General features: G+C 48.0%; 1 protein-coding gene across 1 annotated transcript in view; it reads right to left on the reverse strand.

Moving 5' to 3' along the window:
- RBP1 (retinol binding protein 1) overlaps nucleotides 1-26,724 on the reverse strand; it is a 74,596-nt gene that overhangs the window by 11,514 nt on the left and 36,358 nt on the right. The window contains exon 3 of the mRNA XM_077291144.1: nucleotides 12,268-12,369. Coding sequence (XP_077147259.1) covers nucleotides 12,268-12,369 — 102 coding nt within the window. The remainder of the gene's footprint in view (nucleotides 1-12,267; nucleotides 12,370-26,724) is intronic.

Here is a 26,724-nt window from a genome sequence, read left to right on the forward strand (position 1 = left end):
GAATGACGGCTGTGCTGCGTCACATTACGAAGGAAAGTCCCACCTCCAGGACGGTTTTACGGTTGCAGGGGACACATTTTATAAGTGTTTAGTTCTGTGTTTGCAAGGAGCATGATGAAAAGAGCCACCTTTTCCTTTTGCATCTTTTGTGCTGCACAAGCTGGCTCTTTCAGCTACAAACGCCTTGGGGGGGGGGTTAAAGGTTCCCTTTCGACTTTCTCAGGCTTCGGCCTACATTGTGTTCCTCTGCTTTTCCACCTGTCCCTGGGCTCCAACACCGCCAGTTGCCGTCCAGAAGTGCTGTACGCACAGTCAACAGTCCCTCCTCTGTTATTGGGGTTCAGTAACGTCAGCTGTTCCCCTGCTGTGTGTGTGGCAATCCCTCCTACCTCCTCCAACCTCCTCCTCCTCCACCTGTCCCTGGGCTCCAACACCGCCAGTTGCCGTCCAGAAGTGCTGTACGCACAGTCAACAGTCCCTCCTCTGTTATTGGGGTTCAGTAACGTCAGCTGTTCCCCTGCTGTGTGTGTGGCAATCCCTCCTACCTCCTCCAACCTCCTCCTGTCCCTGGGCTCCAACACCGCCAGTTGCCGTCCAGAAGTGCTGTACGCACAGTCAACAGTCCCTCCTCTGTTATTGGGGTTCAGTAACGTCAGCTGTTCCCCTGCTGTGTGTGTGGCAATCCCTCCTACCTCCTCCAACCTCCTCCTCCTCCACCTGTCCCTGGGCTCCAACACCGCCAGTTGCCGTCCAGAAGTGCTGTACGCACAGTCAACAGTCCCTCCTCTGTTATTGGGGTTCAGTAACGTCAGCTGTTCCCCTGCTGTGTGTGTGGCAATCCCTCCTACCTCCTCCAACCTCCTCCTCCTCCACCTGTCCCTGGGCTCCAACACCGCCAGTTGCCGTCCAGAAGTGCTGTACGCACAGTCAACAGTCCCTCCTCTGTTATTGGGGTTCAGTAACGTCAGCTGTTCCCCTGCTGTGTGTGTGGCAATCCCTCCTACCTCCTCCAACCTCCTCCACCTGTCCCTGGGCTCCAACACCGCCAGTTGCCGTCCAGAAGTGCTGTACGCACAGTCAACAGTCCCTCCTCTGTTATTGGGGTTCAGTAACGTCAGCTGTTCCCCTGCTGTGTGTGTGGCAATCCCTCCTACCTCCTCCAACCTCCTCCTCCTCCACCTGTCCCTGGGCTCCAACACCGCCAGTTGCCGTCCAGAAGTGCTGTACGCACAGTCAACAGTCCCTCCTCTGTTATTGGGGTTCAGTAACGTCAGCTGTTCCCCTGCTGTGTGTGTGGCAATCCCTCCTACCTCCTCCAACCTCCTCCTCCTCCACCTGTCCCTGGGCTCCAACACCGCCAGTTGCCGTCCAGAAGTGCTGTACGCACAGTCAACAGTCCCTCCTCTGTTATTGGGGTTCAGTAACGTCAGCTGTTCCCCTGCTGTGTGTGTGGCAATCCCTCCTACCTCCTCCAACCTCCTCCTCCTCCACCTGTCCCTGGGCTCCAACACCGCCAGTTGCCGTCCAGAAGTGCTGTACGCACAGTCAACAGTCCCTCCTCTGTTATTGGGGTTCAGTAACGTCAGCTGTTCCCCTGCTGTGTGTGTGTGGCAATCCCTCCTACCTCCTCCAACCTCCTCCTCCTCCACCTGTCCCTGGGCTCCAACACCGCCAGTTGCCATCCAGAAGTGCTGTACGCACAGTCAACAGTCCCTCCTCTGTTATTGGGGTTCAGTAATGTCAGCTGTTCCCCTGCTGTGTGTGTGGCAATCCCTCCTACCTCCTCCAACCTCCTCCTCCTCCACCTGTCCCTGGGCTCCAACACCGCCAGTTGCCGTCCAGAAGTGCTGTACGCACAGTCAACAGTCCCTCCTCTGTTATTGGGGTTCAGTAACGTCAGCTGTTCCCCTGCTGTGTGTGTGGCAATCCCTCCTACCTCCTCCAACCTCCTCCTCCTCCACCTGTCCCTGGGCTCCAACACCGCCAGTTGCCGTCCAGAAGTGCTGTACGCACAGTCAACAGTCCCTCCTCTGTTATTGGGGTTCAGTAACGTCAGCTGTTCCCCTGCTGTGTGTGTGGCAATCCCTCCTACCTCCTCCAACCTCCTCCACCTGTCCCTGGGCTCCAACACCGCCAGTTGCCATCCAGAAGTGCTGTACGCACAGTCAACAGTCCCTCCTCTGTTATTGGGGTTCAGTAACGTCAGCTGTTCCCCTGCTGTGTGTGTGGCAATCCCTCCTACCTCCTCCAACCTCCTCCAACCTCCTCCTCCTCCACCTGTCCCTGGGCTCCAACACCGCCAGTTGCCGTCCAGAAGTGCTGTACGCACAGTCAACAGTCCCTCCTCTGTTATTGGGGTTCAGTAATGTCAGCTGTTCCCCTGCTGTGTGTGTGGCAATCCCTCCTACCTCCTCCAACCTCCTCCTCCTCCACCTGTCCCTGGGCTCCAACACCGCCAGTTGCCGTCCAGAAGTGCTGTACGCACAGAGCCAAACACCTCGCAAATGTGTTAGTGGGGTTCAGCACCGCCAGCTGTTCCCCTGCTGTGTATACGGCAACGTGTACTGCGACCGCCACGCAGGCACAACAAGTTAAATTTAAGGGAACCTGTCCCCCCCCCCCCAGGCGTTTGTTACTGAAGGAGCCACCTTGTGCAGCAGTAATGATGCAAAGGGAAAAAGTGCCTCTTTTCGTGGTGCTCCTTGCAGATGCTGAACCTAACACTTATGAAATGTGTCCCCTCACAGCGTTCAACCGTCCGGTAGGTGGAACTTTCCTTTGTCATGTGACGCAGCACAGCCGTCATTTTTACCCCCTTGGCGCCGTGCGCCGCCTCCTCAGCGTTGTTTGAATCTGTCCCGGAGCCTGCGCTGTTAGGTTACCCCTTGGCCATGCACACATTTCGCGCTGCCCGTCTTCTGACATCATTTGCTGTCAGGCTGGCTGCGCCTGTGTGTGTGCGCTGTCCGAGATTCAGCCTCGCAGTGTCGTGTAATGTAATCCCACCGCGGGCCTGGGATCCGTGGCCATGCGCAGTGCATATCCTCGCCTCTCACTCCCCTCCCTACGGCTTTTAAAGACTGTTCGGTGTCAGCTGATCCCTAATAGCATGCCACGGCCGTGACACCGCACAGTCTGAAGAAGCCGTAGGGAGGGGAGTGAGAGGTGAGGATATGCACTGCGCATGGCCACAGATCCCAGGCCCGCGGTGGGATTACATTACACGACACCGCGAGGCTGAATCTCGGACAGCGCACCCACACAGGCGCAGCCAGCCTGACAGCAAATGATGTCAGAAGACGGGCAGCGCGAAATGTGTGCATGGCCAAGGGGTAACCTAACAGCGCAGGCTCCGGGACAGATTCAAACAACGCTGAGGAGGCGGCGCACGGCGCCAAGGGGGTAAAAATGACGGCTGTGCTGCGTCACATGACAAAGGAAAGTTCCACCTACCGGACGGTTGAACGCTGTGAGGGGACACATTTCATAAGTGTTAGGTTCAGCATCTGCAAGGACCATAATTAAAAGAGCTAAGTTTACCTTTTCCAGCATTAGTGGTGTACACGATGGCTCTTCCAGCTACAAACGCCTGGGGGGGGGGGGGGTTAAAGTTTTCCTTTCAACTTGCTCCAGTGCAGGCTTCGGCCTACACTCCGCTCCCCCTGCTCCTCCTGCTGACCCTGGGCTCTAACACCGCCAGTTGCGGCCCAGATGTGCTAGCTGCACAGAGAAAAACACCAGCCAATGTGTCAGTGGGGTTCAGCACCGCCAGCTGTTCCCCTGCTGTGCAGCCGGCAACGTGTCCTGCAACTGCCACGCAGGCACAACAGACCCAAAAGCTGCCGCCAGTGCAGGCTTCGGCCTACACTCTGCTCCATCTCCTCCTCCTGCTGACCCCGGGCTCCAACACCGCCAGTTGGGGCCCGGTACTGCTAGCTGCACAGAGAAAAACACCAGCCAATGTGTCAGTGGGGTTCAGCACCGCCAGCTGTTCCCCTGCTGTGCAGCCGGCATCGTGTCCTGCAAAAGCCACGCAGACACAAGAACTGAAATTGAAGGGAACCTGTCCCCCCTCCCCCAGGCGTTTGTACGTTTTAAAGGCCACCTTGTACAGCGGTAATGCTGCATGTGTGCAAGGTGGCTCATAAACGTATTCTCCTCGCACATGTGGAACTGAAAACACGTCTAAAATGTGTCCTCTGTGTGACCATTTAACCGTCCCGGTGGTGTGACTTTCCTTTGTAATGACACGCTGCAACCCCCTTGGTAGCGCTGCCCGTCTTCTGGCATCATTGTTTGGCTGCCTGCGCCTCTGCGGCCGCCCTGACCCACACAACGCCCCTCGTTGTCTTATTTATTGGGACTGCGAGGGTGTGATTGACGGGCATGATCAGTGCATCAGTTCGCCTGTCCCTCATCTCCTTCCGCCTTCTGCGGACTGTGCGGCTTCATGGCCGTGGCATGCGATAAGGGATCAGATGACGCCGCACAGTCTGAAGCGGGTGTAAGGACCCGAGTGTCAGAGGCGAACATATGTGCTGCGCCAGGCCCTGAATCCCAGCCCCGCAGTGTTTTAACAATGTTAAGACACTGCGGGGCTGGGATTCATGGTCATCGCGAACCGCACCGGCCGACATTAAATGATGCCAGAACATGGGCAGCGCTAACAGCGCTAGGCCAGGGGATCACACGACAGCGCAGACTCCTGTACAGCAAATAACAACGCTCAGGAGGCTGCACCCAGCACCAAGGTGGGATTCTTGACATCTGTGCTGCGTCTCATTACAAAGGGAACTCGCGCCTCCAACACAGTTTGACTGTTAAAAGGGCTAAATGTTATACGTGTTTCATTCAGCGTGTGCAAGGAGCGAAATTAAAAGAGCAACCTTTGACTTGTGCAGCACTACTGCTGCATAAGCTGTGGCTCTTCTACTTTGTAACCCCTGAGGGGGGGTTAAAGGTTACCTTTGAAATTGGTTCAATTAGGCTTCGGCCTACACTCTGCTCCCCCTGCAGAGCCCTGGGCTCCAACACCGCCAGTTGGGGCCCGGTACTGCTAGCTGCACAGAGAAAAACACCAGCCAATGTGTCAGTGGGGTTCAGCACCGCCAGCTGTTCCCCTGCTGTGCAGCCGGCAACGTGTCCTGCAACTGCCACGCAGGCACAACAGACCCAAAAGCTGCCGCCAGTGCAGGCTTCGGCCTACACTCTGCTCCATCTCCTCCTCCTGCTGACCCCGGGCTCCAACACCGCCAGTTGGGGCCCGGTACTGCTAGCTGCACAGAGAAAAACACCAGCCAATGTGTCAGTGGGGTTCAGCACCGCCAGCTGTTCCCCTGCTGTGCAGCCGGCATCGTGTCCTGCAAAAGCCACGCAGACACTTGCTCTTGTACCTTCTGCTCCCCATCCTGGTTCCAGTACCGTCAGCTGGTTCCGGGCAGAGCCTTTGGCTTAGGTGCCTCCCTCTGGGTATCCGAGTTCCACCAACGTCAGGTGGTCCTTGGTAGTGCTTTCAGGCACGGGTACCTCCTGCTTAGTAACCGGGTTCCAGTAACGTCAGCTGGTCCTCGGTAGTTCCATTGGCTCTTGGACCTTCGGCTACCCATCCGGGTTCCAGCACCGTCAGCTGGTTCTCGGCAGTGTCTTTTGCTCTTGTACCTTCTGCTCCCCATCCTGGTTCCAGTACCGTCAGCTGGTTCCGGGCAGAGCCTTTGGCTTAGGTGCCTCCCTCTGGGTATCCGAGTTCCACCAACGTCAGGTGGTCCTTGGTAGTGCTTTCAGGCACGGGTACCTCCTGCTTAGTAACCGAGTTCCAGTAACGTCAGCTGGTCCTCGGTAGTTCCATTGGCTCTTGGACCTTCGGGTAGCCATCCGAGTTCCAGTTCCATCAGCTGGTTCTCGGCATTTTCTCAGCCTTCTTGTACCTTCTGCTACATTTCCAAGTTCAAGAGACTAAACACGATGACCCGTAAGACCACCCCTAAGATGACGACGACACCAGAGACGACAACCACTGTGATGACGACGACCCTGGAGACGATGACCCCGAAGACCACCCCGATGACGACGACCCCGGAGACGACGACCCTGAAGACCACCCCGATGACGACGACCCCGGAGACGACGACCCTGGAGACGACGACGACCTGGAAGACCGAGAAGCAGAAGAACAAGAGGCTGCAGAACAAAGAGCAGAAGAACATTAAGCATAACACTAAATATATCAGAGCAAAAAATATTATCTAAATTATAAGCAGAAGAAGACTAAGCAGTGTATGGGGGTGAGTCCGTTCCTCCTCGTGGTGCCCCTGGATAAAGCCTGATGCTGCAGGCCAAACTGAACGCGGACAAATGTAACTCTTTTGTGACAGGCAGAACGGAAGGTGTAATCTTCAAACTTTTATAGATAACAACTACGGGAATGCCTGTCACAAATAAGAATATGATGAAAAAGTAGAATATGATGAAGATAATAGTAAAATAAAAAGAATATGAACAATGTAACCAAAAAAATAATAGGTAGAAGATGAAGAAGATGAATAAGGTGAAGAAGTTGATGTCAAAGAAGCTGATGATGAGGATAATGAAGAAGAAAGTGTGGGAGAAGTAAAAAAGAAGGTGAAGGGCGTGGAAGTAGTGAAACATCAATATCTGACAAAATAAAAAAAAATTAACATAGTCTAAATCTTTCTACCGCCGAACGTCATAAAAAAAAAAAAAACCTGCTATTCTATTACATTGGGCTAAACCTCTGTGCCTTTAATGTCTCCGCCACGTCCCCCAATACATCCTACATTATTCTTAGTTGTTTTCCTTCATGTAGAATGAACCTACAAGTTTATAAAGGGTTTATTTTAATTCCGATATTTTCGTCCCATTGACTTGCATTGGGATCGGGTATCGGTATCGGATTGGATCCGATATTTTGACGGTATCGGCCGATACTTTCCGATACCGATACTTTCCGATATCGGAAAGTATCGCTCAACACTACTCATGACACAGGAGTGGCAATTTCAGCCCGCAAGAGCTTCCAGCTACAGAGAATTACAAAAACTGCAAACTGGACTAAAGATACAAAACAAAAGGACAAAGTCCACTTAGCTGATCAGCAGACTAGTAGCAGGAACATGCAACCGAAGGCTCTGGTTACAATGATGACCGGCAAGGAAATGACTGGAGAGCAAGGCTAAATAGGAAACTCCCAAACGCTGATGGAAGCAGGTGAAAAGAAGCAGCAAAGTGCAAACAAGTCACTAGTACCACCAGCAACCACCAGGGGAGCCCAAAAAGCGGATACACAACAGTTCCCCATAGGTAGAGCTTAGTCCCCAGGGCTACTGGTACCTTTAGTAAGGGATGATTGACGGTCGGGTGCAGGAAATGATTGGAGGCCACGGGGATTGCAGTTTCCTTTACCTTTTACTGGTGAATTGCAGGTGCAGTCCGAGGCACAGGTTACAGGTGATGATGGGATCTGGGCAGCCTGGAAGTAACTTGGGATCCACCTAGCGAGGTGGATTCGGAAGCCTTCCCTTAGCATTGTATTCTCTATCCCTTGCTGCCTGAAGCCTTACACAAGTTCCTCTCAGTGTGTGTTACTCCTAACCTGTATGGTTGACAGCATGAGCCTTTCATGGGCACTGTCTTCTTACTGGCAGCCCCAGGCTCCTGACTAGCTGTGGTGCCTCCAGGTGTCAGATGGGCCAGGAGACCTGCAGTCTCCTGTCCTCTGGTTCTAGTAGCTGGGCCTTTAGTACCAGTGCAACCACGGACTCCGGTGTCTGGTTTCCTTTGTGCTTAATCCTGGGAAGAGCTCAGTCACAGCTCCACTCCCAGTCTTTATCCTCAGGAGCTTCCTCTCCCTTCACTGTCTCACACTACTCTCTAACCCCGCCACTAGACCAGAACTTATAGGGAAGTTGCCCTGAAACCGGGTTTAGAGCTCCCCCTTCTGGTCTGGAGTTAGGACGGTGTTTTATTTTTGTGTTACCTGCTAAGAGGATCCCTCCTTACTTCCAGGCATGACATCACCCCCTTTGGAGGAAGGCAATGCCATTGTGGCAAACGGACTTCTGGGGTGCCACATGAGGACCTGCAGAAAAGTTACAGAACAGACAGGTCAGAGACAGGTCATAGAGCAGGTCATACCGCTGCTGTGACCTGTCATTGGTGTGATTGATGATGACATCAATCACACCAATTAGCGCTGGCCCTGGTGATGCCGGTGTTGCTAGGCACCGGCCTAGGATCGGAGTCTACAGCTCCGATCCTAGGCAGATCACCGGCAGGTCACAGCGCGGTCACACCGCGGCTGTGCCCTGTGATTGGCACTATCGACAATTACATCGATCATGCCAATCAGCAGCTGCAGACCATGCCTGGCCTTTCCTAGGATCAGTGCTATTACAGCACTGATCCTAGGCAGGTCACCGGCAGGGCACAGCGCAGTAACACAGCGGCTGTGCCCTGCAATTGGTGCGATCGTGTGATAGTATGTGTGATAGTCGATCGCGCCAATCTGAGAAGTTTTCGCCAATGCAGAGCGATGCCAGGCACCAGCCTAGGATCATGTACATCGGTACTCTACCATAGGCTGGAACATCACTGTTTCAGCCAATCTGATTGACTGAAACAATGAAAGAGGCTGTGATTGGCTGTTCAGAATTGAACAGCCAATCACAGCGATCAGGTGGGCGGGGACACCCCCCAGGATGCTGACACCATCTTCCTACAGGTAAGATGGCGCTAGAATTTGAATGCGATCATCGCGACTTTGGTCGCAGTGTCGCATTAAAGATATGACATACTATCCCGTCCATGGTCAGACAGGCCTAGGTCACATGGACGGGATAGTACGTCGGATGTCAGAGAGGGGTTAAAGGCGTTCTTCCATTAATTTTTTTTTTTCACTAAATCTCTGCATACGCGTATGTAGTGTGAGTGTATTAATGTACTCGCCTACCCCCACCTTCTCCAGGATCCAGCGCTCTTTTGCTCCTCTTCTCAGGGACATCACCGATCTTCAGACTCTTCCAGCAGTGCGCTCTGCATGACCTGGAAGTGGCTTTTACAACGCAAGTCTATGGAACGTCATAAACTTACTTTGTAAAAGAGACGTCCAGCTCACACAGAGCACACAGTGACAGAGAGAGACTGCAGAGCAGGGACATACCAGAGATGAGGAGCAGAACAGTGCTGGATCAGGGAGAAGGCGGCAGTAAGGGAGTATACAAAGATACTACATTACATACACGTATACACATGTTTAGGGGACAAAAAATACTTTATGGGAGGGCTTTTTTAATACAGTGCCTTTCATTGCTCTCCTATGTGAAGTTCTTGCTTCCTTTTCTGAAGCAACAGCAAACTTGACTTTGCTCTGTCAATGTGTGACCTTCTCATCGCCTAAGGGTGCTCTTCGTTTTCCTCAACATGAAGACAGAAAACTACCAGGATTTATTTTTAAATTCACTTTATGTTTTTATTTAAAAGAATCTTTTAACTAAAAGAAAAATTGATAGACTGCAACCTTGGCTCACAAAGGAATGACTCATTCTACCACTTCTCATGCTGAATACTCAGGCAAAAACACACTTATTTTTGCTGCAAGGATCTATGTGGTTTTGTTAAAGAATTCAAAAGACGAGGGAAACATGAAAGAAGATATCTTGGAATAGAAGCTGCATGTACGGAACAGCAGAGAGATGGGGAGAATAGCGTCTTTGTGTTTAAAGCAAGTTGGGTGAACATTGCTCATGTCCAATCAAAAGCTTTCATCTAGAGGGTTTAACTTTTGTATAATGTGAAAAAGAAGCCTTAATCATTCTCAAATGGATCATTTACTTCCATAAGTGATAAAAATAGAGGCAAAATAAAAGTAGTCATACTCAAAATGAAGACCAATTGCAACTATCTGCTGCGATCAGAGAAGAAAGTGTACGTAAGTTTTTTTTATATATCTACAATACCCCTTTCGATGTGCTGTAGATCAGTGGAAATCGCTCAAAGATTATCCATGAGAAAGCAGCTTAGCAAGCAGAGTTCAAAAGAGCACAGAGCTGTTGATGCATACATAGAGGATACCATAGCCATGAACAGATCCATAAAGGATCCATAAAGTATCCCCAGAGCTGTGGACGGATCCATAAAGGATCCCCAGATATATGGACGGATCCATAAAGGATCCCCAGTGCTGTGGATGGATCCATACAGGATCCCCAGAGCTGTGGACGGATCCATACAGGATCGCCAGAGCTGTGGACGGATCCATACAGGATGAGCAAAGCTGTGGACGGATCCATACAGGATGCCCAGAGCTGTGGACAGATCCATAAAGGATGCCCAGAGCTGTGGACGGATCCATAAAGAATCCACAGAGCTATGGACGGATCCATAGAGCTGTGGACAGATCCATAAAGGATGCCCAGAGCTGTGGACAGATCCATACTGAATCCCCGAGCTGTGGACAGATCTATACAGGATGCCCAGAGCTGTGGACGGATCCATACAGGATCCCCAGAGCTATGGACGGATCCATTAAGAATGCCCAGAGCTGTGGACGGATCCATACAGGATGCCCAGAGCTTGGGACGGATCCATACAGGATGCCCAGAGCTGTGGATGGATCCATGAAGGATGCCCAGAGCTGTGGACGGATCCATACAGGATGCCCAGAGCTGTGGACGGATCCATACAGGATGCCCAGAGCTGTGGACGGATCCATACAGGATGCCCAGAGCTGTGGACGGATCCATACAGGATGCCCAGAGCTGTGGACGGATCCATACAGGATGCCCAGAGCTGTGGACGGATCCATACAGGATGCCCAGAGCTGTGGACGGATCCATACAGGATGCCCAGAGCTGTGGACGGATCCATACAGGATGCCCAGAGCTGTGGACGGATCCATACAGGATGCCCAGAGCTGTGGACGGATCCATGAAGGATGCCCAGAGCTGTGGACGGATCCTTAAAGAATTCCTAGAGCCTTGGACAGATCCATAAAGAATCCCCAGAGCCATGGACGGATCCATAAAGGATCCATAAAGGATCCATAGAACCTCACCATCTACAGCAGACAGAAGAGGCTAACATTGTATACGATAGGTCGACTTTTGAACCAGCTTTTAGAGGGAAGACACAGATTTAAAAAAAAAAAACTTTAAAAAAAAAAAAAAAGGTAAATCTCCACTATTTTGGATTTGGGATAATTTCTAAGGCATACCACCCCAGTGAGATTTCCATTATGTACTGGACTAAAAAAAACATCACATAAAAAATGTGTAAGCATTTTGTGTATACAGTTCCCATGCAAATCTGGGCTCCCTGTGTAGTCTGGTCCTGTAGTCACATTGTCTATTCTGATCTCCTACTATTTGATTACTTAATAATATCAAATGCGTGTTTGTAAAAAGTATAGTACAAGGGAATATGTCTGCAAGATCAGACTACTCAGGCTTTCTTTGTAGTCTCTAACCATAGAAACACATAGGTCAGGTTAGGAGCTGTAGACTTAAACTGGTGAAGAAGATCTGTATTCTGAACTACTTACAGAGTTGTTTCATGTTGTGTCTTAAAGAGGTTGTTCAGGACTGTAACATTGATGGCCTACACTTAGGATAGGTCATCAATGACTGATAGGTGGGAGTGCGACACCCGCCGCCCCTGCCCATTAGCTGTTCCCGGTGTGGGCGGCAGCTGGAACTGGTCAGTTACAGAGCTGCACAGCACAGCTCCATTGACGTAATAGCGGCTGTGTACTCAACATCTACCCCCTATTGAATTGAATAGGGGGTGGACGTGCAGTACGGGGCTGTGGCCACTATTCTGTCAGTGGAGCTGTGCTGTACAGCTCTGTAACTGAGCAGTTCCAGCTGCCGCTGACATCGGGAACAGCTAATGGGCAGGGGTGCTGGGTGTTGCATCCCCACCGGTCATTGATGACCTGTCCAAAGTGTAGGCCATCAATGTTACAGTCCAAACAATCCCTTTAAAGCAATTAAGTTTAGATGCAAAATTGGATGTACTTTTTTATAAAGTACAGGCTAAAGCATACAATACAGATCATTTAGTTCCAGTGGCTTACAATGCATCTGACCCGGGTGTCACAAAGCACAGATAAAGGCTTTATGTGCAGAGTTGTTACTGGCTCGTCCCCGGTCATCAGTGCAGGAGATAGAAACCAGAGGGCTCAGTAAGCAGCCTACGCTATATGGTTATATTGGTGATATTACGTCAATAATATACAAGATGAAGGGGCCGTACCAGGTGTAATTCATCTCCTTCCACCCACTGTGTCCAGCCACGTCCTTCCTTTTCTCCTTTCTGTACACACACCAGCTTGTCTCCTTGCCAATTGATTGTTGTCTAGAGAAAATGGATATTATAAGAAATTACAAGTCATACAGTTTTGAAGAAGTATACAACATAAATCATAAAATCATAATAACATGACCATTCGGTGTACGTTGCCAGTATCACCGGGAGGCTCCACTGACGCCATCTAATACTTCACGGTTTAATCGTCTATGATTCATATACTTGAATTGGAAGCATATGTGCCTCTGCATAATTCATACATGATGCAAGCAGACTCAAAGCACAGAAAGCCGTCATGACAGATCAGGCCAAAATCTATAAGACGAGACTGAAGTTCTTACCACGTGTAAAATACAATACAGGTGTCCGTAGGACCCCATTACTACCAAGCATGAAAACAACTTCCGCACCATCTGTTTTACACCCATTAAAGGGAAGATCTTTACATCTATGGTTCAGAAAGACTGCAGAATAAACTAATCATATGGTTATACAGTCATGGCCAAAAGTATTACACCCCTGCAATTCTGTCAGATAATACTCCGTTTCTTCCTGAAAATGATTGCAAACACAAATTCTTTGGTATTATTATCTTCATTTAATTTGTTTTAAATGAAAAAAAACACAAAAAGAATTGTTCTAAAGCCAAATTGGATATAATTCCACACCAAACATAAAAAAGGGTGGACAAAAGTATTGGCACTGTTCGAAAAATCATGTGATGCTTCTCTAATTTGTGTAATTAACAGCACCTGTAACTTACCTGTGGCACCTAACAGGTGTTGGCAATAACTAAATCCCACTTGCAGCCAGTTGACATGGATTAAAGTTGACTCAACCTCTGTCCTGTGTCCTTGTGTGTACCACGTTGAGCATGGAGAAAAGAAAGAAGACCAAAGAACTGTCTGAGGACTTGAGAAACCAAATTGTGAGGAAGCATGAGCAATCTCAAGGCTACAAGTCCATCTCCAAAGACCTGAATGTTCCTGTGTCTACCGTGCGCAGTGTCATCAAGAAGTTTAAAGCCCATGGCACTGTGGCTAACCTCCCTAGATGTGGACGGAAACGAAAAATTGACAAGAGATTTCAACTCAAGATTGTGCGGATGTTGGATAAAGAACCTCGACTAACATCCAAACAAGTTCAAGCTCCCTGCAGTCCGAGGGTACAACAGTGTCAACCCGTACTATCCGTCGGCATCTGAATGAAAAGGGACTGTATGGTAGGAGACCCAGGAAGACCCCACTTCTTACCCTGAGACATAAAAAAGCCAGGCTGGAGTTTGCCAAAACTTACCTGAAAAAGCCTAAAATGCTTTGGAAGAATGTTCTCTGGTCAGATGAGACAAAAGTAGAGCTTTTTGGGCAAAGGCATCAACATAGAGTTTACAGGAGAAAAAAAGAGGCATTCAAAGAAAAGAACACGGTCCCTACAGTCAAACATGGCGGAGGTACTCTAATGTTTTGGGGTTGCTTTGCTGCCTCTGGCACTGGACTGCTTGACCGTGTGCATGGCATTATGAAGTCTGAAGACTACCAAAAAATTTTGCAGCATAATGTAGGGCCCAGTGTGAGAAAGCTGGGTCTCCCTCAGAGGTCATGGGTCTTCCAGCAAGACAATGACCCAAAACACACTTCAAAAAGCACTAGAAAATGGTTTGAGAGAAAGCACTGGAGACTTCTAAGGTGGCCAGCAATGAATCCAGACCTGAATCCCATAGAACACCTGTGGAGAGATCTAAAAATGGCAGTTTGGAGAAGGCACCCTTCAAATATCAGGGACCTGGAGCAGTTTGCCGAAGAAGAATGGTCTAAAATTCCAGCAGAGCATTGTAAGAAACTCATTGATGGTTACCGGAAGCGGTTGGTCGCAGTTATTTTGGCTAAAGGTTGTGCAACCAAGTATTAGGCTGAGGGTGCCAATACTTTTGTCTGACCCATTTTTGTTGTTTTGTGTGAAATGATCAATGTTTTGCTTTTTGCTTCATTCTCTTTTGTGGTTTTTCATTTAAGACAAATTAAATGAAGATAATACCAAAGAATTTGTGTTTGCAATCATTTTCAGGAAGAAACTGAGTATTATCTGAAAAAATTGCAGAGGTGTGAATACTTTTAGCCATGACTGTATATAATACAACGTACATGCAAAGTACTGGGTGTAGTAGCACAAATAATCTCCTTGTGCACAGCCAGATGCAGCTGAGCCTGCAGGAACACGTTAAAGGTTTTTTTTGTTAAATGGGTTGTCTGGCATTTAATACTGATGTTCTATTCTTCAGATAGGTCATCTATATTTACCGTATATACTCGAGTATAAGCCGACCCGAGTATAAGCCGACCCCCCTAATTTTGCCACAAAAAACTGGGAAAACTTAATGACTCGAGTATAAGTAAGATGCTCCATACAGACATTTGCCCCATATAATGCTCCACAAATGTGGATTATGGCCCCATAAGATGCTCCATACAGATATTTGCCCCCTTATCATGCTGCACATGGCCCCATACAGATATTTGTCCCCATATCATGCTGCATATGGCCACATAAGATGCCCCATACAGATATTTGCCCCATATCATGCTGCACATGGCCACATAAGATGTCCCATACAGATATTTGCTCCATATGCTGTTGCTGCGATTAAAAAAATAAAAAAATTACATACTCACCTCTCCGGCCCCCGGCACTTGCTATAGTCACCTGCTCCCTGTTCCACCGCTGACCACCGATGTGTCTTCCCCGTCCTCTGCACCGACGTTCAGGAAGAGGGCGGCGCGCACTAATGGCGCCACCGCGCCCTCTGACCTGAGTGTCACTGCGGAAGACACAGCGGCGCCGACGGTGGAACGAGGAGCAGGTGAATATCGTGCACTGCCCCCGTCATACTCACCTGCTCCTGGCGCCGTCGCTGCACATCTGTTCCCGGACGCCGCATTTTCTTCCTGTAGTGAGCGGTCAAGTTACCGCTCATTACAGTAATGAATATGCGGCTCCACCCCTATGGGAGGTGGAGCCGCATATTCATTACTGTAATGAGCGGTACCATGTAACCGCTCACTACAGGAAGAAACTGCAGCACAGGGAAGCAGGGACGTGCAGGGACGTGCAGGGACCGCGCCAGGAGCAGGTGAGTATTATTAGACAGCCCCCGCTCCCCCTCCCCTGTGACCCCTGGGTATGACTCGAGTATAAGCCGAGAGGGGGACTTTCAGCCCAAAAAACTTGAGTATATATACGGTAATTAGAGGGGGCTCCCGACATGGGGCACCCCCAATCAGCTGTTATTAGTTCCTATACTCTGCCACAGGAGCTGATCTACATTGCCTGGCAGCGGCCACTACACATTCAATGGAGCAGTCATGCCCAGCTCTGTTCATTGTTTACATGCGCTAACAACATTTGATCAGTGGGGTGTCAGGTGTCACACTCCCATCAAATTAATATCCTAAGGCGAGGTCATCAATATGTAATGCCAAGACAACCCCTTAAAATATTACACTGATAGTTACTATAGCCTAAAATTTGTAAATGTATTTCTAAAACATTTATTAACATGATCAACTGCCACAGGTTTAATGTACTTATACCTGTGTCAATGGTATGTGCATGCTACACATTGTATACACACACACACTGTATATATATATTACACGCATAAAATCAGTTTAAATCATATACAACACATTTGTTACAATAAAAATAAAGTGGACAACCTCTTTTAATGGATAATCAACTTTTATGATTAAAGTTTGAATACGTTGAGCACTAGAGGTAAGGAATTGAAAAAATACTGTCAATTAAATTTTACTCAAAAACTTAATAAAGGGTCATTCCCAAAATATCAGTGTGGTTATATAAAAACAGTGTTCTACAGCTAAATTGGGTCAGAGAAGAAAACAGTTTAACTTAACTAATTTTGTGGTGTTGAAAACTAATGCGATGCTTAAATTTACTGATTGGCTCTAATTTTCAAGATCTAGAGGAGGTTTTAATGACGTATGCCACCTTTCATGCAGGCTTATAGAAAACTTTTGTCTTTATTATTTCCTCATCCTTATTGCATTGTTAGTAGCTAGTTTATTACATCAGTCATTTAGTCTATTGAGCCATCAATATTCTCTCATCTTAGGGTGACCAATCAAAAACGCCAACTCAGCTCCAATGACGTAATCCTAATGTCATGGGGATACAGAGAGTGGTTCCCTCTATTTCAGGGGTCATAAGATCACAGTGTGGTTACACCCATGCCTACACTGGTTGGATCTGCTTTGCTTTCCAGGTAGCTATTGTAGATTTCACTTGTTTGTTGGTTGCGAGGGTTAAACTCTCCTGCTTGTCTCAAAGACTTCAGTCCTGAGTTATCTCAGCTGTTCTGATTTTCTCCACTCCCCTCTGGTATTAGAACTCACCTCTTAGCTTGAGTAGTTGCCAGTGATAGTTTTCTATACCTTGGAATTGGATTGGAGTTGCGAGTCATGGAAAGAGAAGCCGTTTAGGATCCATCTCTGGAGATTGATGTTTGGAAGTTTGTCTGGTGTCTTCCTTCTATCACTTTTTGGTTTGCCTCAACAATTATATGCAATTCCTTCGTCTTGGTGCGCTGAAAGTGATAGCAGTTTTCTTTTACCCTTGTGTTTCCCTTTGCTATTTCTGCATGGTGCCCCCATTAGTAAAGGAGTTTCAAGGAAGAAGAAGAAGTGGACTTTAAAGTATCAAAATATTCCATCTGCAATACGCCCAGTACCACATACAGAAGAGCTGTCGATTCCAAAAGCACCAGAAGCATTTTCAGTCTAGTCAAATGAGGAAGAAGAGGGCGCTTGGAGTAATGAAGCATCTTCCTCTCATGACCCAGGCTTTCTGTCAGCAACCTCATCTGAACCACACTTTATAAGACAAAGCAAACTGAATGATCTTGTTAGAGATTTGGCTCTGCCTAATGGCCCCGTCTCACATAGCAACGCTAAAGCGATCCCGACAACGATACGACCTTCAGGGATCGTTGCTGCGTCGCTAAGTGGTCGCTGGTGAGATGTCAAACAGTGAGATCTCCAACGATCGCTGCTGCGATCTCACTGTTTGACATCTCACCAGCGACCTGTAGCGACCTGTACAACGATGTCACATGGGAGCTATTATGACGATTCAGTGTATGAGTCGTCAACGAGGTCGTTGGTAAAGGGCCCGTCACACATAGCAAGGTCGCTAGCGAGATCGCTGCTGAGTCACAAGTTTTGTGACGCAACAGCGACCTCAGTAGCGATCTCGCTATGTGTGACACATACCAGCGACCCGGCCCCTGCTGCGAGATCGCTGGTCCTGTCGGAATGGCCTGGACCTTTTTTTGGTCGTTGAGTTTCCGCTGACATCGCTGAATCGGTGTGTGTGACACGGATTCAGCGATGTCTTCACTGGTAACCAGGGTAAACATCGGGTTACTAAGCGCAGGGCCGCGCTTAGTAACCCGATGTTTACCCTGGTTACCAGCGTAAAAGTAAAAAAAACCAAACACTACATACTTACATTCCGGTGTCTGTCCCCCGGCGCTGTGCTTCTCTGCACTGTGAGCGCCGGCCAGCCGGAAAACACAGCACAGCGGTGACGTCACCGCTCTGCTTTCGGGCCGCTGTGCTTACAGTGCAGAGAAGCAGAACGCCGGGGGACAGACAGCGGAAGGTAAGTATGTAGGGTTTGTTTTTTTTACTTTTACGCTGGTAACCAGGGTAAACATCGGGTTACTAAGCGCGGCCCTGCACTTAGTAACCCGATGTTTACCCTGGTTACCCGGGGACCTCGGCATCGTTGGTCGCTGGAGAGCGGTCTGTGTGACAGCTCCCCAGCGACCACACAGCGACAAAACAGCGACGCTGCAGCGATCGGCATCGTTGTCTGTATCGCTGCAGCGTCGCTGTGTGTGACGGGGCCTTAAGGTGTCAAACACAGCGATGTGTGCTACCCAGCGGGACCTCCAACGATCAAAAAAAGGTCCAGGCCATTCCGACACGACCAGCGATTTCACAGCAGGGGCCTGGTCGCTGCTACGTGTCACACATAGCGAGATCGCTACTGAGGTCGCTGTTGCGTTACAAAACTTGTGACTCAGCAGCGATCTCGCTAGCGATCTCGCTTAGTGAGACGGGGGCTTAAGATTAAGGCTGAGATCTTCCACTGCTGTAGCATGGAACCTAATGTGCGATGCTCTGATTACTTTGTTCCACAACTGTGACAAGGTTTTTGGCCAATACTTCTTCATTGAGAGCGATCTTGTGGCCTACAACAACGTCAACAGTTTAGTGGAAGTGTTGAAGATAAGTTATAATCCAGAAGAATGGACGAATCAGCGAAGAGCCTGCAACATAATGTCATGAATGGACACGGGTATGTCAGGTGGACAACAACATATACGCACAACAGGATGATAAAGGGAAAGGAAGACCATAATGGTAGGGAGAGGGGGATGGGACACCTCCTGACACCAACCTGTGCCTGTCCCTAAGCTCCACTAATGTCCTATGCGGGTCCTTCCCCCCCTGCCACTTTCACATGCCTAGTCCCTCGCTGTCATTTCTTACCAGCCAGTACACTAGTCAGGGTTAGTAGGATGCTAGCCTTGTCACTGCAGGTAATATTACATAGGGAAAGAGACAAACAAGGGACTAACAAAGAATACAGCTGCTACGCTTCACAGCATCAAAGTAAACATCACCAGGTAAACAGGACTCCAACAGCGGAAATACCACAGTCAAAAGGAGAACCTAGCTGCTCTGCATAGAAGTAACTCTATAACCGACGATCAGTTGATGGGTAATGTGACTATTTAAAAAGGGAGGTGGGAGTGGTTACCAACAAATATCAGCTGACCATTAACTCTTGCTGGACCAAAAGGAAAAAATACATTTAAATTCCAGCAGACCCAAAGCTGTCAGAGATCCCTTAATGATTCATGACACACAAGCCTAAAAGCAATCTTGCTGCATAATGGCAATGCTCTAACTTCATTTTCATGTGGTTATGTGGTCCACATGAAAAAAAAACCTATGACAACATGAAACAGCTGTTGAGGTGCCTGAACTATGAGCAACATTTGTGGCCCCTCTGTACTGACTTAAAGGTGGTTGCCCTCCTGGTCTCCAGGGTGGATACACAAAGTACTGCTGCTTTCTGTATGAGTGGGATAGCTGTGCAAGAGAATATCACTACAATAAGAGAGACCGGCCTCTGCGACATTCACTTCAGTCAGGGAGTAAAAATGTCCTGCATCCAGAACTTGTTTGAACCACATAAGATTTTGTTTCCAACACTGTATATCAAGTTGGGTCTAAGAAATAACTTTGTAAAGGCAATGGATAAAAATGCAAAAGCATTCAAGTGTCTCATTGATAAATTTGTAAAGTTGAATCAAGCAAAGATAAAGGAAGGAGTCTTTATTGGACCTCAGATTCGTAAGCTTCTTCGTCAAGATGAGGAGTTTCTTTGTTGCAGGGCAAGGAAAAGGCTGCATGGGTAGCATTCACATTAGTGGTAAGTAACTTTTTGGGAAACTCAATAGCAGATAACTATGAAGAGTTGGCGGAAAATCTCAAAACATATAACAGGTCCTTAAAGATTAATTTCTTACATTCACATCTAGACCTTTTTTCACCAAACTGCGGAGAATGTTGTGAACTCTGTTTTCGGGCTCCCTCTTGTGGTCACTGGTGGTATGGTGTGACTTGCTTTGGGCTCCCCCTGGTGGCTTTGTTTGTTATCCTGCTGGTCTCTGGCTATCAGCTGGTTCGTTATCCTCTGGGAGGTTCCTATATAGCTCTGTTTTACTTCCTCTTGTTGCCGGCTGTCGATGTAATCAGTGCTACTCATATTCCTTCTGACTACCTTGCTCCCAGTCCATCCAGGACAAAGCTAAGTTTTGTTTGCTCATTTTTTTTGATCAGCAGTGTTTATCATGTTTTCTTGTCCAGCTTGCTAAAATGTGATTTCCTCGCTTGCTGGATGCTCTAGTGGACTGAGTTTCTCCCCACACACCATTAGTTGGTGCGTGGGTTCTTGTAATCTCAGGATGGATATTTTGTAAGGGTTTTTTATTGATCGCATAGACCCCTGCTCTATTTTCTGCTTTCTAGTACTAGTGGGCCTCTTTTGCTGAATCCGATTTCATCCCTACGTATGTGCCTTCTTCTTACTTAACCGTTAATATTTGTTGGGGGCTTCTATATCTTTGGGGATTATTTCTCTGGAGGCAAGCGAGGTCTTTCTTTCTCTTTAGGGGTAGCTAGTTCCTCAGGCTGGCTCGAAACGTCTAGGAATTTTTTAGGCACGTTCACCGGCTACCTCTAGTTGTTTTGGATAGGTTCAGATTTGCGATCAGTCCAGTTACCATCTCCCTAGAGCTTGTCCTTAGTTTATTCGCTTGCTGGTCTATTCGTGATCCTCAGCCACTAAGGATCATAACAGTACAGCCGGCCCGTAAAGTGTTAATTGCATGGCAGAAGCAGGAGAAAAGAAGCCTTGAGGAATTTTTTTTTTTTTTGTTGTTGCCGTGTGTCTAGCTGCTGTGGCTAGCTTCTCTCCTCCTCTTAATCTTGGTGTGGCTCTGAGTTCAGCTGCTGACTTGGATGTCCAGAGCTTGGCTTCCAGTCTGGATCATCTTGCTGCTAGGGTTCAAAGTATTCAGGATTTTGTTGTTCACAGTCCTATGTCAGAGCCTAGAATACCTATTCTGGAGTTGTTTTCTGGAGATAGATCTAGGTTCCTGAATTTTAGGAACAATTGTAAGTTGTTTCTTTCTTTGAAACCTCGTTCCTCTGGTGATGCCGTTCAGCAAGTTAAGATTATAATTTCCTTTTTGCGTGGTGACCCCCAAGATTGGGCCTTCGCATTGGCGCCAGGGGATCCTGCATTGCTTAGTGTAGATGCGTTTTTTCTAGCCCGTGGATTGCTCTATGAGGAACCTAATCTTGAGAACCAGGCTGAAAAAACGTTATTGGCCCTCTCGCAGGGGCAAGATGAAGCAGAGGTGTACTGCCAGAAATTTCGGAAATGGTCGGTGCTTACTCAGTGGAATGAGTGTGCCCTGGCTGCAAATTTCAGAGAAGGTCTTTCTGAAGCCATTAAGAATGTCATGGTGGGGTTCCCTACGCCTGCAGGTCTGAATGAGTCAATGACTCTGGCCATTCAGATTGATCGGCGTTTGCGGAAGCGCAAACCTGTGCACCATTTGGCGGTGTCTTCTGAACAGACACCTGAATCTATGCAATGTGACAGAATTCTGACCAGAAGTGAACGGCAAAATTATAGACGGCAAAATGGGTTGTGCTTTTACAGTGGTGACTCAGCTCATGTTATCTCAGCATGCTCTAAGCGCAAAAAAAAGTTGATAAATCTGTCACCATTGGTACTTTACAGCCTAAGTTCATTTTGGCTGTTACCCTGATTTGTTCCCTGTCATCTTACCCGGTTAATGCTTTTGTAGATTCAGGTGCCGCCCTGAGTCTGATGGATTGGTCATTTGCCAGGCGCTGTGGATTTGATTTGGAGCCTTTAAAATTCCCTATTCCACTAAGGGGAATTGATTCTACACCATTGGCTACGAATAGACCTCAGTACTGGACACAAGTGACCATGTGCATGACTCCTGTTCATCAGGAGGTGATTCGCTTTCTTGTACTGCATAATATGCATGATGTCGTCGTGTTGGGTCTACCATGGTTGCAGACTCATAATCCAGTCCTGGATTGGAAAGCTATGTCGGTGTCAAGTTGGGGTTGTCAGGGAATTCATGGTGACGCTCCTGTGGTGTCTATTGCTTCGTCCACTCCTTCTGAAGTCCCTACGTTTTTGTCAGACTACCAGGATGTATTTGAGGAGCCCAAACTCAATTCTCTACCTCCTCATAGGGACGGATTGTGCTATAAATTTGATTCCTGGTAGTAAGTTTCCTAAGGGACGACTTTTCAATTTATCTGTGCCGGAGCATGCTGCCATGCGGAGTTATATAAAGGAGTCTTTAGAGAAGGGACATATTCGCCCGTCCTCATCCCCTCTTGGTGCAGGATTCTTTTTTGTGGCTAAAAAGGATGGTTCCCTGAGACCCTGTATTGATTATCGCCTTTTGAATAAAATCACGGTCAAATTTCAGTATCCTTTGCCATTGTTAACTGATTTGTTTGCTCGCATTAGGGGATCTAGTTGGTTCACCAAGATAGATCTTCGTGGTGCGTATAACCTTGTGCGTATAAAACAGGGTGATGAATGGAAAACTGCATTTAATACGCCTGAAGGCCATTTTGAGTACTTGGTGATGCCTTTTGGACTTTCTAATGCTCCTTCAGTCTTTCAGTCCTTTATGCATGACATCTTCCGTGAATATCTGGATAAGTTTTATGATTGTGTATCTGGATGATATTCTGTTTTTTTTCGGATGATTGGGAGTCTCATGTTAAGCAGGTCAGGATGGTCTTTCAGGTCCTACGTGACAATGCTTTATTTGTGAAGGGCTCAAAATGTCTTTTTGGAGTCCAGAAGATTTCTTTTTTGGGTTTCATTTTTTCTCCTTCTACTATTGAGATGGACCCAGTCAAGGTTCAGGCTATTCATGACTGGACGCAGCCTACATCTGTTAAGAGTCTTCAGAAGTTCTTGGGTTTTGCTACTTTTTACCGTCGCTTCATAGCTAATTTTTCTGGCGTTGTTAAGCCTTTGACGGATTTGACCAAGAAGGGTTCTGATGTGACTAATTGGTCTTCTGCGGCTGTGGAGGCCTTTCGGGAGCTGAAGCGTCGGTTTTCTTCGGCTCCGGTCTTATGTCAGCCAGATGTCTCACTTCCCTTCCAGGTGGAGGTTGATGCTTCCGAGATTGGAGCGGGGGCTGTTTTGTCGCAGAGAAGCCCCGATGGCTCTGTGATGAAGCCATGTGCTTTCTTTTCAAGAAAGTTTTCGCCTGCCGAGCGGAATTATGATGTCGGTAATCGGGAGCTGTTGGCTATGAAGTGGGCATTTGAGGAGTGGCGACATTGGCTCGAGGGAGCTAAACATCGTGTGGTGGTCTTGACTGATCACAAGAATTTGATTTATCTCGAGTCGGCCAAGCGGCTGAATCCCAGACAGGCTCGTTGGTCGTTGTTTTTCTCTCGTTTTGATTTCATGGTCTCGTACCTGCCGGGTTCGAAGAATGTGAAGGCTGATGCTCTTTCTAGGAGTTTTGTGCCTGACTCTCCTGGAGATTCAGAGCCGGCTGGTATCCTTAGAGAAGGGGTGATTTTGTCTGCCATCTCCCCAGATTTGCGACGTGTGCTGCAAGAGTTTCAGGCGGATAGACCTGACCGCTGTCCACCGGAGAGACTGTTTGTCCCGGATAGATGGACCAACAGAGTCATCTCCGAGGTTCATTCTTTGGTGTTGGCGGGCCATCCTGGAATATTTGGTACCAGAGACTTGGTGGCCAGGTCTTTTTGGTGGCCTTCCTTGTCGCGGGATGTGCGTTCCTTTGTGCAGTCTTGTGGAATTTGTGCTCGGGCGAAGCCTTGCTGTTCTCGTGCCAGTGGCTTGTTGTTGCCTTTGCCTGTCCCGAAGAGGCCTTGGACGCACATTTCCATGGATTTTATTTCAGATCTCCCTGTCTCTCAGAGAATGTCGGTCATCTGGGTGGTGTGTGATCGTTTTTCTAAGATGGTCCATTTGGTGCCCTTGCCTAAGTTGCCTTCCTCCTCCGAGTTGGTTCCACTGTTTTTTCAAAATGTGGTTCGTTTGCACGGGATTCCTGAGAACATTGTTTCTGACAGAGGATCCCAGTTTGTGTCTAGATTTTGGCGGACCTTTTGTGCTAAGTTGGGCATTGAATTGTCTTTTTCGTCGGCCTTCCATCCTCAGACGAATGGCCAAACCGAGCGAACTAATCAGACCTTGGAGACTTATTTAAGATGTTTTGTTTCTGCTGACCAGGACGACTGGGTTACTTTTTTACCGTTGGCCGAGTTTGCCCTTAATAATCGGGCTAGTTCTGCTACTTTGGTTTCTCCTTTTTTTTGTAATTCGGGGTTTCATCCTCATTTTTCCTCGGGTCAGGTGGAGCCTTCTGACTGTCCTGGAGTGGATGTTGTGGTGGATAGGTTGCATCAGATTTGGAATCATGTGGTGGACAATTTGAAGTTGTCACAAGAGAAGGCTCAGCTCTTTGACAACCGCCGTCGCTGTGTGGGTCCCCGACTTCGCGTTGGGGACTTGGTGTGGTTGTCTTCTCGCTTCGTTCCTATGAAGGTCTCCTCTCCTAAGTTCAAGCCTCGGTTTATCGGTCCTTATAAGATTCTGGAAGTCCTTGGCCCTGTGTCATTCCATCTGGACCTCCCGGCATCATTTGCTATTCATAATGTGTTCCATCGCTCGTTGTTGCGGAGGTATGTGGTACCTGTGGTTCCTCCGGTTGAGCCTCCTGCCCCGGTGCTGGTTGAGGGAGAATTGGAATACGTGGTGAAGATCTTGGATTCTCGTGTTTCTAGACGGAGGCTCCAGTATTTGGTCAAGTGGAAGGGCTATGGTCAGGAGGATAATTCTTGGGTTGCCGCCTCTGATGTTCATGTGGCCGATTTGGTTCGTGCCTTCCATGTGGCTCATCCTGATCACCCTGGGGGTTTTCATGAGGGTTCGGTGACCCCTCCTTAAGGGGGGGGGTACTGTTGTGAACTCTGTTTTCGGGCTCCCTCTTGTGGTCACTGGTGGTATGTTGTGACTTTTGCTTTGGGCTCCCCCTGGTGGCTTTGTTTGTTATCATGCTGGTCTCTGGCTATCAGCTGGTTCGTTATCCTCTGGGAGGTTCCTATATAGCTCTGTTTTACTTCCTCTTGTTGCCGGCTGTCGATGTAATCAGTGCTACTCAGATTCCTTCTGACTACCTTGCTCCCAGTCCATCCAGGACAAAGCTAAGTTTTGTTTGCTCATTTTTTTTGATCAGCAGTGTTTATCATGTTTTCTTGTCCAGCTTGCTAAAATGTGATTTCCTCGCTTGCTGGATGCTCTAGTGGACTGAGTTTCTCCCCACACACCATTAGTTGGTGCGTGGGTTCTTGTAATCTCAGGATGGATATTTTGTAAGGGTTTTTTATTGATCGCATAGACCCCTGCTCTATTTTCTGCTTTCTAGTACTAGTGGGCCTCTTTTGCTGAATCCGATTTCATCCCTACGTATGTGCCTTCTTCTTACTTCACCGTTAATATTTGTTGGGGGCTTCTATATCTTTGGGGATTATTTCTCTGGAGGCAAGCGAGGTCTTTCTTTCTCTTTAGGGGTAGCTAGTTCCTCAGGCTGGCTCGAAACGTCTAGGAATTTTTTAGGCACGTTCACCGGCTACCTCTAGTTGTTTTGGATAGGTTCAGATTTGCGATCAGTCCAGTTACCATCTCCCTAGAGCTTGTCCTTAGTTTATTCGCTTGCTGGTCTATTCGTGATCCTCAGCCACTAAGGATCATAACAGGAGAAGTGAGCAATGAGATTGATGTGAGATTTCACCAAGATATTGCGGCCATGGAGAAAAATATATTAAAGGGGTATCCGGGACTTTACAAAACACAAACATGTATCTAAGCACTAACTGTCAGGTAATTGCAACTTACCTGCCTGTTATGCATGGCGCCGTTCTGCCCGGCAGAGAGCTGTCTCAGACCACTCCTGTTGGGGGATTCAGCTGCATCTGCTGACACGACGAGGCAGGACTTCCGAGGTCATTCTGATTGACAGTCACCTCCCCCAGTAGTTAGGCAGTGGGGATCTGGCTGTCAATTAGAATGACCTCAGAAGTCCTGCCCCGTCTACAGAACAGACTGGAAAAGGAAAAGAAGCCTCCCCTCTGTTGACGTGATATCAGCAGAGGATTTGGAATCCCCGGCAGGAGCGTCTGTGACCGCTCTGTGCCAGTGAAGAACGACGCCAGGCACAACAGGCAGGTAAACTGCAACAGTTTTTGTTTTTTGTAAACTCCCGGATACCCCCATTTAGGGAAAATGGAAACCATCAATACTTGCTGATTCCAATTGGACAATTGTAAGAGATGGTCCCATGCAGGAGTATAAGAGACAAGCAAAAAGAGAGTTGTCACTGAACGAGGACCAAATTTTGTAGTGCAATTTCTGTACCTGTTTATAAGTCACAATATTGGTTAGATATGTTATTTGAATTGCTGCCAAGTTTCCTCTAAATAAATATCAGAAAATTGGCATAGCAAAATATTCTACATCTTTATATTTGTAAAAATAATAAAAGGTTTCAAAGTACTGAAACTCTTCTGCGTTAATTATATGTAGCAGTAAAAGGAAAACGTGTGTGTGTGTGTGTGTGTGTGTGTGTGTGTGTGTGTGTGTGTGTGTGTGTGTGTGTGTGTGTGTCTTTAACAGGAGTGATGTACTGCAGGATGGGGC

The sequence above is a fragment of the Ranitomeya variabilis genome, chromosome 2, assembly GCF_051348905.1.
Source record: "Ranitomeya variabilis isolate aRanVar5 chromosome 2, aRanVar5.hap1, whole genome shotgun sequence".
NCBI classification, from domain to species: domain Eukaryota; kingdom Metazoa; phylum Chordata; class Amphibia; order Anura; family Dendrobatidae; genus Ranitomeya; species Ranitomeya variabilis.